The 15,738-nt window shown below is 41.4% G+C and overlaps 1 protein-coding gene across 1 annotated transcript in view; it reads right to left on the bottom strand.

Annotated features, from left to right (window-relative positions):
* Window positions 1–15,738, bottom strand: part of LOC112104321 — a 97,822-nt gene that overhangs the window by 43,082 nt on the left and 39,002 nt on the right. Inside the window, exons 2-4 of the mRNA XM_029910926.1 lie at window positions 7,359–7,508; window positions 4,493–4,542; window positions 2,937–3,036 (exon numbers count right to left, since the gene is read on the bottom strand). Coding sequence (XP_029766786.1) covers window positions 2,937–3,036; window positions 4,493–4,542; window positions 7,359–7,463 — 255 coding nt within the window. The 5' untranslated portion in view covers window positions 7,464–7,508. The remainder of the gene's footprint in view (window positions 1–2,936; window positions 3,037–4,492; window positions 4,543–7,358; window positions 7,509–15,738) is intronic.

Genomic DNA, 15,738 nt, shown 5'->3' with positions numbered 1-15,738 from the left:
TATGCTTTTCATTCATTCATTCAGTAGTTGTATCTCATCTAATAAAATAGAGAGCTCAGTTATCATGAGAATATAGTACATGAACAAGTATAACAAAGTACAGAAAAAGTAATACGAATGCTTTAAGCAGCTTTTTATTTTTAAGTAGTTAGTTTTGTTTATTGCAAACAACCTTTAAAAAGGCAAATTGATCACTGGTTTATAAGTCTGTCACCATGAATCTTCCTAAAAATTATAGATAATCAGTGTATTTTAGAGAAAATCCCTGTCCCCCTCTCACCCATCCATTCCACCAGTCAGTGGCCATCAAATTCTCTAACTCAAATTTTTGTTTTAGTTCAGTTTTTAAAACATCTGGCATCTTCATCCCACCTACAACCAGAACCGGCCAAAAATATTTTGGCCTAATACCTTATTTGCCAAAAAATGCAGTTTTGATCAACCCAAAACAATTTATGAATTTGACTTGAATTCGCTGACTTGTTTCGGACCCCAAATTTTTCAGGGGGTGGGACTAAGATACCAAGCAGCGTTGGTGTGCATGCTCCCCCCTTATAATCTTTAACCCAGTGATTAGGGCACTCACCAAGAATGACGGAGATCCAGGTTCAAGTTCCCCCTTTTCCTGATATGGAAAAAAAGGTTTGAACTTGGGTCTCCCGCATTTTAGGAGAGTGTCCTAGCCTATGGGATATTCTGGAGCAGGTTTCCTTCAATTTCTCCAGCTGAAACTGTAACCATTTTTTATAAAAAAGAAATTGATAATCACTTCAAGCAGGAACTTGAACTCTGGTCTCCTACATTCTAGGTAAGTGCCCTAACCACCAGGTTTGTCTGTCTCTCTTCCCCTCACGCCAGGACTATTCTTTGTCATTATGAATGACTGTGAATTACAGCTTCCCCAGCAGTGCCACCTAGAGGAGACTGTAGGTTCAGTGGCTGTTCCTCATCCATTCCCAACACTCCCTTTCAAGTGGACTTTTCTGAAGTTGTGGCAGAATCCACCACTGCAATATACAGGGCAGACGCCCCTATGCCACACTTTTCATGTTCAGTGTTACTGTGTGGGTTCCAGGTGCAAGCCCTCCACAACGTAATAAATTTTAATAAAAATACAAAATCTGACCATATCAAAATGCTAGGAAAGTAATTCAGAATAAAACTTCCTACAATACGGACCAGAATCATCGGTGTATGAGACAGAGATTTTCTCGGGAGTTGGCCCAAGACTGGAATGAATTCCCCCAGGAACCAAAACCTCACCACTTTCTGCTCTAAGTGAAAGGTGCATGTCTAGGACCTTGCAATCTGTAAGATAAACATATAGCCAATGTGTGCGTGTGTGTATGCGCACCTGTGTGCACGCACGTGTGTAAATTCCAAAACAAAACACTGCATAAACTTCTTCCCTTGGGAATCAGATGAGAGAACAAATTTGTGACAGATATTATTATTCATTATTTGTATTACAGCACTGACTAAGAGGGGGACCAGGACTCCATTGTGCTAAGTGCTGTATAAACACAGAAAAATATTAGTCATGCTGCTCAATGCACTACTGGAAGGCTCTCAGATGCTAGAATGATGAACATGGTGTAAGAACCTATACAGAACATGAATTGCCATATACAAAAATTCAACATAAATATCACTGTTTGTAGCTATTCTTGGTTCTCATACATACTCAACTAGGACTTGGTAGGTAACTGAAATGCCAAGGAGTAAATTTTCAGTGATAGAATTTAGACATCAGGTGCCATTAATGTTAATGCATCTAAATCCCTGTGCATCATGCTAAAAATTTCCATCTCACTGTTCAATTATCCTTCTCATCCACTTACAAGGCCCTTTTATGTATGTTACAAATACAGCTTCATAGCCTTAAGCTCTCAATTCCTTTTCTCTTGGTGAAGACATATTGAAAGGGCTTTAAAACTTTTCACATTTATATAAGGTGTAGAAAGTAGCTGTCAGATAGCTTGAGCTCAACATTCAACTTCTTAAAGCATGTTCCACTCTGAAATATTAAGTAAAAATGGCATCTTCTTGTTCAATATGTTATATGTTTAGTATATCTGGCTTATTTTAGTGACAAAAATAAAAGATTTTATTCTTCAGCTCTGTGTAGCTCGAAAGCTTGTCTCTTTCACCAACAGAAGTTGGTCCAATAAAAAAATCTGACCTCACACAACTTGTCTTACTAATATCCTGGAACCAACATGGCTACAACACTGCAAACTATATATGTATATCTAATTAGAAATTGGGACTACTTTACTTATAAAACTTTTGTTCAATATTTTGGAGGCCTACAGAACTACATTTTCTTGGGGGTTTTACAGATTAATTGAAATCCTAAGAAAAATCTCAGGAAAATTCCAAATTTATCAGCATCAAACAGCTTTTTCTGAATGGTAGAGCAGCAGTAGTCAGTGGGAACTCTGCTATTACCAGTGAAAAAAGAACAGCCAGATAATAGACAGGCAACACTATACCTCCTTAGTGTTAATGGATTGCTGCTGGGTATGAAGGAAGAACTGTCCTTCCTATAAATCTAGAGAGAGTCAAGGTGGGTGAGGTAATATTTTTACAGGACCAACTTCTATTGGTGAGAGACAAGATTTCAAGCCACATTTGAAAGCTTGTCTCTCTCACTAACAGAAGTTGGTCCAAAAGAAGATAGTGCCTCACTCACCTTGTCTCTCTAATATCGTGGGACCGACACAGCTACAACTACACTGCATACTACAAGTCTATAATCATGGAGTTCTTTCCAGCCTTGTGCTAGAAGTGTGGACCACAATGCTGAGGATCTACTATTGTACACCTGCCTTTGAACAAAAATGCTATTTCCACATTTGAGCAAACAGTTTCAGAAGAAAAAAAAATTATTTGAAATACAAACAGTTCTCATTTCCTATGTGTCACATTATTACCTGCCTCTCCAGCTGCATTACTTGTGCCTTCAAAAGACTGACACGTCTTTCATCAAAACATTCACTCTTCCCTTCTTCTATAAGCTGTTCATACAGACTTCTAGGAAACAAAATATTGCACTACATATTATGAAGCCAAGTATAATAAAAAATCCCACAAGATGACCTTTAAAACATTTTGATGTAATTCTAGAAATTATTCTGAAGCACAAATCACACTTTCAGCCTCAATTTGCAAAACTGCACATACAGTCAGTAAATGTAAGGTAAAGGGTGAATGAATGTTCATGGTTTGGGCTGCTGTGCCCCTGACATGAAACTGTATGGCCCATATTATTACTCCCTTATAATGCACGTATCCACCAATCAAACTGAGACAGAGGTCTGGACTGAATTCCCTGGGCAATGTCCCCTGACACCCTTGATTCTTTTTTGTAGCAGTCGGCACTGTTAAGGGTTATCTGCTCAGTGTCTCTCCTTCTGTATCCCTTTTTTGAACCTGTGATCTCACTCCTGTTACTGTTTTTTTCATTATTTGTCCCATGGTTTAGGTGAGAGAGAGAGAGAGAGAAAGAGAGAGAGTGAGTGGCCATTCTTCTGTTGAGGGCTGACCATGTTTCTTTCTTTGGGACGGAGCCCTCGCCTATCCCACCCTCTGCAAAAAAAAAAAAAAAAAAAAAAAGATCAAATAGGCCAGGATAGAGACCTGAATGAAATCTAACTGGAAATACAATGCCCTTTTATGTACTAACATGTTATGAAATAATGTAAAAATATAAATACATAAAAATATAAAAGTGAAAAAACATTTCTAAAGAAACATTTCATTTTGAAACACATTTGAATTTTTTCTTAAACAAAATTTTCTACAATGAAATATTTTTCATTGTGGAAATACTTGTTTTCATGGGAAATTTCATTAAAATCAATAAAATTCTGCAAAAAAAAAAATCAGTTTAATTGAAATGCAATTTTCTAGTAAAAAAATTGAGAAAATTTTCCAACCAGCTCTAATTAGGAATCAGCTCTTATGAGGCATCCTCCTGTCCCTTTAACTGGCAAGCAAGCACAAGCAGTTCTTCAGATACATACTCTCATTTTATCTGAAATAGCACATGTGGTTTTGAAGTTACAACTCTGTTTTTCTCTGAAATGAGCATGCACAGTGACTACACGCTAATCTTTAATTCTGCATTTATATCAGTGTTAATGTCCCCTGCTAGAATTTTAAAACACTTGGAAGAGAGATTAAATCAGAATCAATAATGTAACTGACTCTGAAATACATATTATATACACACACACAAAGTTATATATATATATATATAAATAAATAAATAAATAAATATAAAACTTTACCTTATAGAAGTTATTAGTTAACATGTAAATGGCACTGGTGCTTTCTTTAGAGACAGAAAAGCAGGGGGAGGGGAGTTTCAGTTGTAAATTGCTTTCTTGTTCTCTCTCTTCTTTTTTTTTCCCTCACCCCCAAATAGGAATGTGAGCTCCTTCTTGTAGCCATTTACTACTAGCCATAAACTATTGAATATTGATACCTTAAATCTTCTAGTTCATGCTTTAATTTAGTATTTTCCTCCTGAAGTTTCTGGAACCAAAACAAAAAGAGTTTATAAATACAAATAATACATCAAATATAAAATTTGATCTTTAAAATATACAGAAACATTTTATTATTATTTAATATTTAACTATAAGTTTTACAAGTAATAGCCACCATATAAGAAATATAAACATCCAACTGATGCAGTATTTTAGATTAAATAATTGTAACTAACAAAAGACCATTTTAGATTATTGAAATCTGACATTCTTTGCCTTAAAACCAGGGTTGGGGGAGGATTATAATAATAATATTTGCATTTGAAATTATTTTCATCCAAAAATATTTATTTGTTGTTTTCAAATCTGCATTTCCCCTAAGAACCAATCATTTCAAATTACTGGACGGCATTATTTAAAAACAAATGGGGCTAAATTTTCATAATATGCATTACTCACAAAAACCTGCATATATGCATGCAAACAGGCAGAAGGATAGTAAAGTGCATAACTATTCAAACAAGTTAGTTAGTCTGCATGTACAAGCATGGAGTTTTGCAGGTACTTTGTACACTTCTTTTAAATCTTGACCCAATGAGCCACAAACATTTTTTAAAAACTTAGGTGCCAGGTAGGACATGTGAAATAAAATCTTAACTATCTTGGCTTTTATGCTTAAAATAATAATATTAATATTGATACATAGAATCAAACTGGAAACTATGCTCATTTCCACAGCACTTGTTGCCAGGGCAACTAGGCAGTTCCAATGTAGAGATTAAAACAAAAATTAAAACACAAGAGAAACAAGATAAATGCATATTGCATTATGCCCTGAAGATTGCTAGACCTAGGCTCTAAGGATTTCCAAGGGGAGAGAATTGCAAAGGTCAGAGTGGTTAACTGAGAAAGCTTGTTTATTACTATTCTAGTTTAAAAACCATTAAACTTAACTTAAAATTATATCATTAATTTACATAGCTTTTACAAAACAGAGCAAACATTCATGCCCCCAAAAAATTATAGTCTAATTAAGGCAAACATGAGGCAAGACAAAGGGCAATAGTTCTGAGGAGGAAGGGTGTGGGGATTATTTGTGATGAGAAGAAGGGAGAAGCAACTAAGCTAAGAAAAATTGGTGGAATGGTAAATAATGATGGGTACAGGACAGTTATATAGAATGACCTGCATCACTTAAGAAAGTGGGCTCTTGTGAACAAAACATTCATTTTAACACAGCCAAATGGAAAGTCATATCTAAAAACAAAGAATGTGGGTCACACAAAATGTGTCCCGCAATGCAATGACAATGAGAAAGACTTAAAGGTCATGGAAGGAAACCTACTTGATCATGAGTTCCCAGTAGCTAATAGGGCTAATGTAATCCTTGAATGTATAAGCAGGTGAATATCAAGTAGGAACAGGGATGTTGTATTACCTCTATCTATGGCCTTAGCATGATCATTACTTGAATACTGTGTCCAGTTCTGGTGTACATACTGCAAAAAGGATGTTGAAAAACTGAAAAGGGTTCAGAAAAGTGCTACAAGAACGATCTGTGGTCTGGAAAATATTTCTAGGTGAGATACTTAAGCAGTTCAAGCTATTTAGTTTATCCAAGAAAACATCAGGAGGTGACTTGATCATAGTCTGCATGTACCTACATGGGGAAGAAATATCTGATAGTAGGACTCTCTAATTTAGCAGATAAAGGCAGAATAAGATTTGAGAGCTGAAGCTAGACAAATTCAGACTACAAATAAGGCACAAATGCTTAACAGTGAGGGTAACTAACCATTATCATCACTTACCTAGGGATATGGAGGATTAGGGTTACCATACGTCCAGGTTTTCCTGGACATGACCTCTTTTTTGGTCCTCTTTGCTGGTGGCAGCACTGCCTTCAGAGTTGGCTCCAGCCACCCAGCTCTGAAGGCAGCACCGCTGCCAGCAGTAGCACAGAAGTAATGGTGGCATGGTATGGTATTGCCATAGAAACTCTACCCTTCCTCTCCCTCTACCTCCCATTTCCCCTGGCAGTGTCTTCTATTTGAGAACTTGAAATATGGTAATCCTATGGGGATTCTCCATCACAGTGAGACTTTAAATTGAGACTAGACATCTTTCTAAAAAATACTCTATAGCAGCTATGGGCGTGATAAGGAAATTACTAGGTGATGTTCTGTTGCCTGTGTTATACAGGGAGTCAGATCAGATGATCATTATTACAGACCTTGCTAAGTCCCTCTTGTGGGTGGTCACCCTAGGCCCTGAAACCATTGCTGAACCTCTAACTTCCTTTTGTGAGTCTCCAGGTTTGGGCTAAGTCCTTAGGGAAGGCAGAATCCCTCCTGCCTCCTCTCCTCTCACTAAGCCTTCTCGTTCTGGCAATGGGAAAGAACCCTTTTTAAAATAGTCTCTGTTCCTCTTTTGTTAGATAGTCAGCTGGAGAAAAACTGCAGTTCTTCCAGTCATATGCTCAGGCCAAGGAGGATTTCAGCCTCGCCACCCAAAAAACAGGTTTCTGTGAAGTGGAGGGGCAAATCTGAGACCAGACACTGAAGAAATTACTTCTAAAAAGTATAAATTTTGAGTCCAAGTTTTGCTGTATTAATAATAGTGTGTGATTCTTCATCACAGGGATAAATAGATTAATGACCTCCATATCTGATGCCTTGATGTGAAAGTAAACTATTTAAAACAATACTCATACTGGACATTTTTTTTAATTAAACTCCTCTGTGTCTAGACAGTATGCCAAAGAGATTATTTCAGAAAGATCATCACCATACTTGTCTAATAAATGAGAGCACACATTTTTAGAACTTAAATTTTTAAGAAATGTCAGCCATTCATGTCTACCTTTTGGTTATATCCTGAGAAATTCCTATTCAGAGGAGGAGTATGAAGTTCATGGTTTTGTTCATCCCTTTTTAGCAGTGAATTATCTTGACATCCTGGACTCATGGAGAGGTGGCTGCCTGCAGGGTGCTTGGGTAAGTGCCTTCCAACCTTTAAAACAAAAACACAGCCGCAACTGTAAAAACAAGAATTTTAAACACAGACAGAAGAAAACCCTGCCAACTTTTGACAAATCTTTGTTGGCAGCAGCTAAGCTGACAAAACTAAAAAATGATGACTATTTAATGTGGTTAAACCAACCAACCAACATGTAACTAATAGTGCAGATAACTTGATATGGATGTATCCAACTCCAAATTTAAACTTTAATTAGCTGAGCAGAACATATTAAAAATATTAGGGAGAGTGTGCTTATTCCAACTGCGGACATCAAGAAATAAAAAACTTTCACATTTAAACTGATAGCATTTGTTTATATTTTCTAGGAGACTTACAGTCAATTATATATTTACACCTACAGAAGAAGTCTGGAAAATATCCATCTATAATGCCAGTGGATGTTAAAGCCACATCAATCATATTTAACTAATTTTCTTTACAAACCACTTGAAAACGAATACGCTGTATTCTATTCTGCCTACATCCACATTTCAGCCATCAGCATACACTGAGCTAAATTTAGCCCAATAGCTAATCACCTTATAAAAATAATTTAATTGTGTTATCTGTTGTGGCTAATTCATATGTAATTAATATGTGATGATAGATTTAAGTTGTAGGTATAAGTAGGACAGTATTGTAGGGGTATAAGGTTGCCTAAGTATTTATGAGTGATTAATGTATATTAGGTATATAAGTAAAGTAAGGTTGTAATACAAGACCTGCAGACTGAGACTGTAAGATTTTAGCTTAGCCTCATTAGGCCTTAAGAAGGATTGACATGAGGAGGTGACCCAGGAGTCACCCTGTACCAGTAGACATACAAGATTAGTGTAAAACATGTGCTAATAGGTGATGTTTGGGAAAATATGCCACAATGCACCTGTCAATACCGCAAGATGCCTGATTGTAAAATTCTGCAATAATCACAGATTACCATGGTGACTTGATGATGTAAAATGCTAATGAAAATAAGAGGAACTAAGAGGATAGCGTACGAAAAGTGGGTCACCCCAAATTTTATGGGGTGTAGAAGTCCCAATAAGGGAAAAGGGGTTGGGACCATCATGCATATGCATACAGGTTACAGGTATGAGTGTAACACAGCATAAAAGGGGTTCCCCAGCATGAATAGGGAGGAAGAATACATCAGGAAACCCTCCACAGATGACCACCTATTGAGAGAGTCACCCATCTTTATGGTACCCTTGTGGATGTGAATATGAAAACACTGATGCTGGACATCTTATGGTGTTGCTCCACCTTGTTTATGTATCTATAACTCTGGCATTGAATATCTATGTAGTAAGGTTTTTAATAAAGAGAAGACTGATAACTTGTGAACGCTGTTGTGGTCACTGCTATCTTTCCTAGAGACTCCAGACCTTTTCTAATGGTGGTTCTTGCCCTGCTAATTCCAATACTATAGCACTTAGGGAGTGCAAACCTTTGGCACAGGTTACTATGGTTTAAGATACCATTGGCAATATCAATCCATCAATAATATAAATGCTACTGCCCTCTACATATTCTCTTTGACTTCAGTGGAAATTACATGTTTACAGAAACTTAATTTGTTTTATAAAGTCTAAGAAATTTTTCTTGCCGTTCTAAACATTATGATTTGTCAACAGCATAAGCCCAATGAATGCTTAAAGTTCTTTCAATGCTTTAATTGATCAGTAAAAAAAGTAGTGTTACAAATCCTCTACAAAAATGTACAATATATACAAATTCCATTCAATTTACATCTCAAATTGTATTACTTTCCTTCCACGAAGCTTTGGGGATTTACACCAGTTAAATTAAGATCAGATTTTGACATGTAATCTTTATTTTTACTAGTTGAGATAAATTCCTGGAGATTTCAGATTGTTTATATTTATTTGATTTTCCAAAAAAGATTGCTTTAGACAAGCCGAGTACTAAACCAAGAACCATACAGTTAACTTATAAATCTTATACAGTAATGTAAAGAACTGAATTCTATGAGTAGCATGGGCAGAATTCAGGAAGGTATAACAGCAAAAAGACCTCCTACCAGTCTGACAGAATTGTATTGCCACAGACACATAAGAGACCAAATATTTTATTTTATTTTTTTTAAAGGGTCTCCTTTTGTGCATGGAAATATAACTCATTTAACTCAGGGGGGAGTTAACAACCATCTACCTAAGTGGTGCAGGTGGTATGCACAAAATAGGAAAGCCCTTTAGAGGTTTGGTCTACTAGAATATATACTTAGATAGCATTCAAGTTTTAATATATCTTTGGGATCTGATGTTAATTACTACAAACTCAAAGGATGCTTAGCAACTTGTTGCTGTACTGTTTTAAGTCCCCAGCCTCTAGCATTGAACAAGGATTGTTATTTATTACAGTTTAGAATAAAACAACAATCTTGCTTATCAGGTTGTTTGAAATTCTTTCAATAATCTGTTATTATTATTATTATTTATTTGTATTGCAGTAGTGCGTAGACGCCAGGGCCCCATTGTGCTACTCACTGTACAAACATGTAACAGAGAGACACTCACTGCCTCAAAGAGCTTAAAATATAAAGACAAGACACAACATGTGGATACAATAGACAGACACAGTGAGACTAAGGGTATGTCTACACTACGAGAGTAGTTCGATTTTAGTTAAATCGAATATGTGCAATCGATATTAGAAAGTCGAACGTGTGTGTCTACACTAAGGACAGTAATTCGACTTTGTCAGTCCACACTACCAGGGAAAGCGTCGACATTGGAAGCAGTGCATTGTGGGCAGCTATCCCACAGTTCCCGCAGTCCCCGCTGCCCATTGGAATTCTGGGTCGAGCCCCCAATGCCTTCTGGGTAAAAAAATGTGGCGAGGGTGCTTTTGGGTAACTGTCGTCATCCGTCAGTCACTACCGCCCTCCCTCCCTCCCTGAAAGCGCCGGCGGGAAATCAGTTCGCGCACTTTTTGATCAGTGACAGCGCGGACGCCACAGCACTGCGATCATGGATCCCGCTGCGACCATCGCTGCAGTTGTGGCCGTTCTCAACGCCTCGCAGCTTATCATACACCTTTCCCTGAGGCAGATGCAGAGAAATCAGGCGAGGAGGCTACGGCACCGCCGTGAGGGCCTGAAGTCGGAGAGTAGCACAGAGCTGTCAGAAACCACGAGCCCCAGCGCCCAGGACATCACGGTGGCAATGGGGCATGTGGATTTTGTTGAACGGCGATTCTGGGCCCGGGAAACAAGCACGGACTGGTGGGACCGCATAGTGCTTCAGGTCTGGGATGAATCCCAGTGGCTGCGAAACTTTCGCATGCGGAAGGGTACTTTCCTTGAACTTTGTGACTTGCTGTCCCCTGCCCTGAAGCGCAAGGACACCCGCATGCGAGCAGCCCTGACTGTCCAGAAGCGAGTGGCCATAGCCCTCTGGAAGCTTGCAACGCCGGACAGCTACCGGTCAGTCGCGAACCACTTTGGCGTGGGCAAATCTACCGTGGGGGTTGTTGTCCTGCAAGTAGCCAAGGCAATCGTCAAGGTACTGCTGTCAAAGGTAGTGACCCTGGGAAACGCGCAGGCCATCATAGATGGCTTCGCCGCGATGGGATTCCCAAACTGCGGTGGGGCTATAGATGGGACTCACATCCCTATCCTGGGACCGGGCCACCAGGTCCCATCAATAGAAAGGGCTACTTTTCAATGGTGCTGCAAGCACTGGTGGACCATCGGGGACGGTTTACAAACATCTACGTCGGATGGCCGGGCAAGGTTCATGACGCTCGCGTGTTCAGGAACTCTGGTCTGTTTAGACGGCTGCAGGAAGGTATTTACTTCCCAGACCACAAAATAACTCTTGGGGATGTGGAGATGCCTACAGTCATCCTCGGGGACCCAGCCTACCCGCTAATGCCCTGGCTCATGAAGCCCTCTACTGGCGCCCTGGACAGTGAAAAAGAACTCTTCAACTACCGGCTGAGCAAGTGCAGAATGGTGGTGGAGTGTGCTTTTGGCCGTCTCAAGGGGAGATGGAGAAGCTTACTCACTCGCTGTGATCTCAGCGAAACCAATATCCCCATCGTTATTGCAGCTTGCTGTGTGCTCCACAATCTGTGTGAGAGCAAGGGGGAGACCTTTATGGCGGGGTGGGAGGTTGAGGCAAATAGCCTGGCTGCTGATTACGCCCAGCCAGACAGCCGGGCGATTAGAAGAGCCCAGCGGGACGCGCTGTGCATCCGGGAGGCTTTGAAAGCCAGTTTCAAGGCTGAGCAGGGTACCCAGTGACTTTTAAGTTTGTGGACACAGAGGCAGAACTTGCCCCCGTTTCTTTACCCAGTTGCCGTTGACTATCCTCTCCAATTACATACCCCCTTCACCCCCTTCCCAAAAAATAAAATCTGTTCTGTTTTGTTAATGGACACCGTTGTCTTTATTACTGTTTTCGCGGGAATGTTTTAAAGCTGGGACGCAGACTGTGGCGGGGGGCGGGTTTAGGGTTGTGATGCAAATGATGCTTCTAAACTCCAGGAATGACAGGCTCCGCGGTGGTGGACTGGTTGTTTCAACGGAGCCTGCCAGCCCTCCTGGCCGGGACTGCGTGTATGTGTCGGCTATGTGACTGTCTTGCAGGGGGAGGAGGGTTACAGATCCCCTGCTGCGCGGCTCTGTGATGCAGGGTAAGGACCGCTGCATAAGATCTGTAACTGCCCTCCCCCGCCACCAAGTCACAGAGCAACACCACCGCCCCCACCACACAAAACATGAAAACCACCTCCCAGACTGACCAGGATAACTAGTCACTGCACTGTATATGTGCCCTGCTGCTGCACCTGCCCCCTGCTAAAGGTGACTGTCCTGTCCAATGACCAAGCCCCTTCCCCCCCCTTCAGACAGACTCCCCTCCAAAAGAAGAGGATGGAAACAGAAATGAACAGAAACGTATTCTTTATTAACAACCGCACATGGAACGGGGGGGTGAAACTTGGACGGGGTCTTGTGTGAGGCGGGTAGGAAAGGACTTTTCAAATTTTGGGGAATGAGAGCCTTCTAGTGGTAGAGCAGTCCGCAGGGGTGGAGTGAAATTTTTCACGGCCCCTGCCGCCCCTCCGTGTTTGGACTTTGGGTGAGGGGGGTATGGGACTTGGTGGCGGGGCAGGGCGGTTAGAGAGAGACTGCAGCGGGGCTCTCTTCTCCTGCCTCCGGTCCTGCAGAACATCCACAAGGCGGCGGAGCGTGTCCGTTTGCTCCCTCATTAGTCCAAGCAGCGTTTGAGTCGCCTGCTGGTCCTCCTGTCGCCACCTCTCCTCCCGTTCCATGTTTGCCCGGTGCATTTGGGACAAGTTCTCCCTCCACTGTGTCTGCTGGGCTGCCTGTGCTCGGGAGCATCCCATTAGTTCAGCAAACATGTCTTCCCGTGTCCTCTTCTTCCTCCTCCTAATGTGCGCTAGCCTCTGGGCAGATGTGGCTGTGGGAATTGGAAAAAGGGAGTGAATTCCTGAGACAGAGCAATGTATCTGTGAACAGAGAACATAGTCTTTCTCTGTGAACAAGACCATGCAGAGCACCTATCACACGCGCACTGAGGACAAGGTCGAATTTTCGGCCCTCGCCTACCGTGCCTGCGGTCTTCCTGTGGCGAGCTGAGGAGCAGGGCTGGACACCGGACTTTGTCTAGCTGGCAAACATGGTAAGCCGTAGACTTGTGGCCGCTTAAAACTTTAAGAGTGGCACTGGCCTCCTTTCACATAGAAAGCAATGCGAGTCTCTGCTGGCAGCAATCCTGCAAGCATGAACTCTGGCCCTGTCCCACCCCCTCGCGGCTGTAAACCGCGTGGCTGTAAACCGGCGGTTGCAGTTCTGTAAAGGGACGGACAAGCAGTCCCAATACTAACTTTCCCCTACCTAATTCACAGCAGGGAGTCATGCCAGACATCACCCTCCTGAAGGTCTCGGAGAGCCAGAAGGAGAAGATGCTCCGGGACAGCCTGCAGAAACCGGGGCCATTTGCTGCACTGCTCTGCAAGGCCATGATCCCGGAGTACCTGCTGGCGTTGTGGCAGGGAAACGTGTCCTACCACGGGGGGCCTAATAAGCTCTCCCTGCCCAGGAACCTGCTGATGAGGCTGGAAAAACACCTGCAGGAGGTGTATGAGGAGTTCTCCCCGGAGGATGTCGCCTCTATCCCCGGTTACATTGACCAGTTCTTGGCTTAGGTGCCCTTGGAGGGACAAATGACTGCAGGGTTTTGGGCACTATAATCATGAAGCGGACATTGTGCAATTTTTTGAAAATGGTTCGGACTATATATTGAGGCGCCCAAAGACAGACTAATCATGATACACTTTGCACTGATTCCCCTTTTGTTTGACTTTCCTGTTTACATGTTTTGAAGCACTTTACCCACTGTTAATATTTTCAATCTTCCTGTTTTGTTGCAAATAAATGTTTACATGTTTTAAAGCACTTTAGCTACTGTTAATATTTTAAATATGCCAGTTATGTTGTAAATAAATGTTTAGATATTTAAAACACTTACTGCTTGATCCTTCCCCTGAATCTGTGTCTGGGGTAACGGCGGGGGACGGTTGGTAGGGGATCTCTGTCAGGGTGATGAAGAGCTCCTGGCTGTCGGGGAAATCAGCGGTGCCAGCGCTGTCGACTGCCTCGTCCTCCTCATCTCCTTCTTCATCTTCCCCGTCCGCTAACATGTCGGAGGAACCGGCCGCGGACAATATCCCATCCTCAGAGTCCACGGTCAGGGGTGGGGTAGTGGTGGCGGCCGCACCTAGGATGGAATGCAGTGCCTCGTAGAAACGGGATGTGTGGGGCTGGGATCCAGAGCGTCCGTTTGCCTCTTTGGTCTTCTGGTAGCCTTGTCTCAGCTCCTTGATTTTCACGCGGCACTGCGTTGCATCCCGGCTGTATCCTCTCTCTGCCATGGCTTTAGAGATCTTCTCATAGGTCTTTGCATTCCGTCTTTTGGAGCGCAGCTCGGAAAGCACGGACTCATCTCCCCACACAGCGATGAGATCCAAGACTTCCCGATCCGTCCATGCTGGGGCCTTCTTTCTATTGGATTGCACGGCCATCTCTGCTGGAGAGCTCTGCATCGTTGCCACTGCTGCTGAGCTCGCCACGGTGTCCAAACAGAAACTGCGATTCAAACTGCCCAGACAGGAAAAGGAATTCAAATTTTCCCGGGGTGTGGCTGGTCAGAGCATCCGAGCTCGGACTGCTGTCCAGAGCGTCAACAGAGTGGTGCACTGTGGGATAGCTCCCGGAGCTATTAGCGTCGATTTCCATCCACACCTAGCCTAATTCGATATGGTCATTTCGAATTTAGCGCTACTCCTCTCGTTGGGGAGGATTACAGAAATCGATTTAAAGAGAGCTCTATGTCGAACTAAATGGCTTCCTGGTGTGGACGGGTGCAGGGTTAATTCGATATAACGGCGCTAAATTTGACATAAAAGCCTAGTGTAGACCAGGCCTAAAACTCAGCCCGTTTGGGAGGTTTTTTATTCGTTTCCCTTTAAGGATGTGTTTTCTACTTAGGACTGTTGTTGATTAACATTAAAAGTTAAATATTCAAACTGGATCATGGGTAATTAAAAACCCACTCATTGTGACGTGTAGAGTGTTCTCAACTCCCATTGAATTCAGTGGGATTTAAAACTGCTGAGGGATATTGAGCACAGTGCATGAATCAGTCTTGAAGTGGACAACTTACATTAGCAATAAACAAAAGCTGAACAACAGTTCCAGCTACAACCACCAAAATTTACCTCAATGTGTTTTATTTTAGAGGAAAGAATTAAGTCAAATTATATTAGTTTATATTAAAGAATATAATTTTTGTAAAATAACCACTTTCAAATTTCTAGCATGTTATTCCATATTAATATAATGTTTCTGCAGAAACAAAAGTACATTTTCATAGAAAGACAGTGATGGTAAGTCTAGTGAGATGTTTTAGAAGAAATATATCCAAATAGAGCCTTTTTTAATCGAGACAAGATGGAAAATCGGTTTCCCATCAATGAAGATTTAATGTCAAATAGGTGCTGATTGTTTACAGTTGTAAATTATTAATTTGAAATAGTATCGCAATTTTGAGTCTTGTAAGATAATCATATCTCTGTGTACCTCAAAGAATATTAGAACCTGTTTATCTGATGGAATTATATTATGTTCTATTGAATAATTAGTTGATATTAATGTGAAACCTTAGTCTTTACA

The sequence above is a fragment of the Terrapene carolina genome, unplaced genomic scaffold (genome assembly GCF_002925995.2).
Source record: "Terrapene carolina triunguis isolate 2854851 unplaced genomic scaffold, T_m_triunguis-2.0 Scaffold69, whole genome shotgun sequence".
Classification (NCBI taxonomy): domain Eukaryota; kingdom Metazoa; phylum Chordata; order Testudines; family Emydidae; genus Terrapene; species Terrapene triunguis.
Note: the sequence above shows the minus strand (reverse complement) of the source record. Positions and strands in the feature narration are given on the sequence as shown.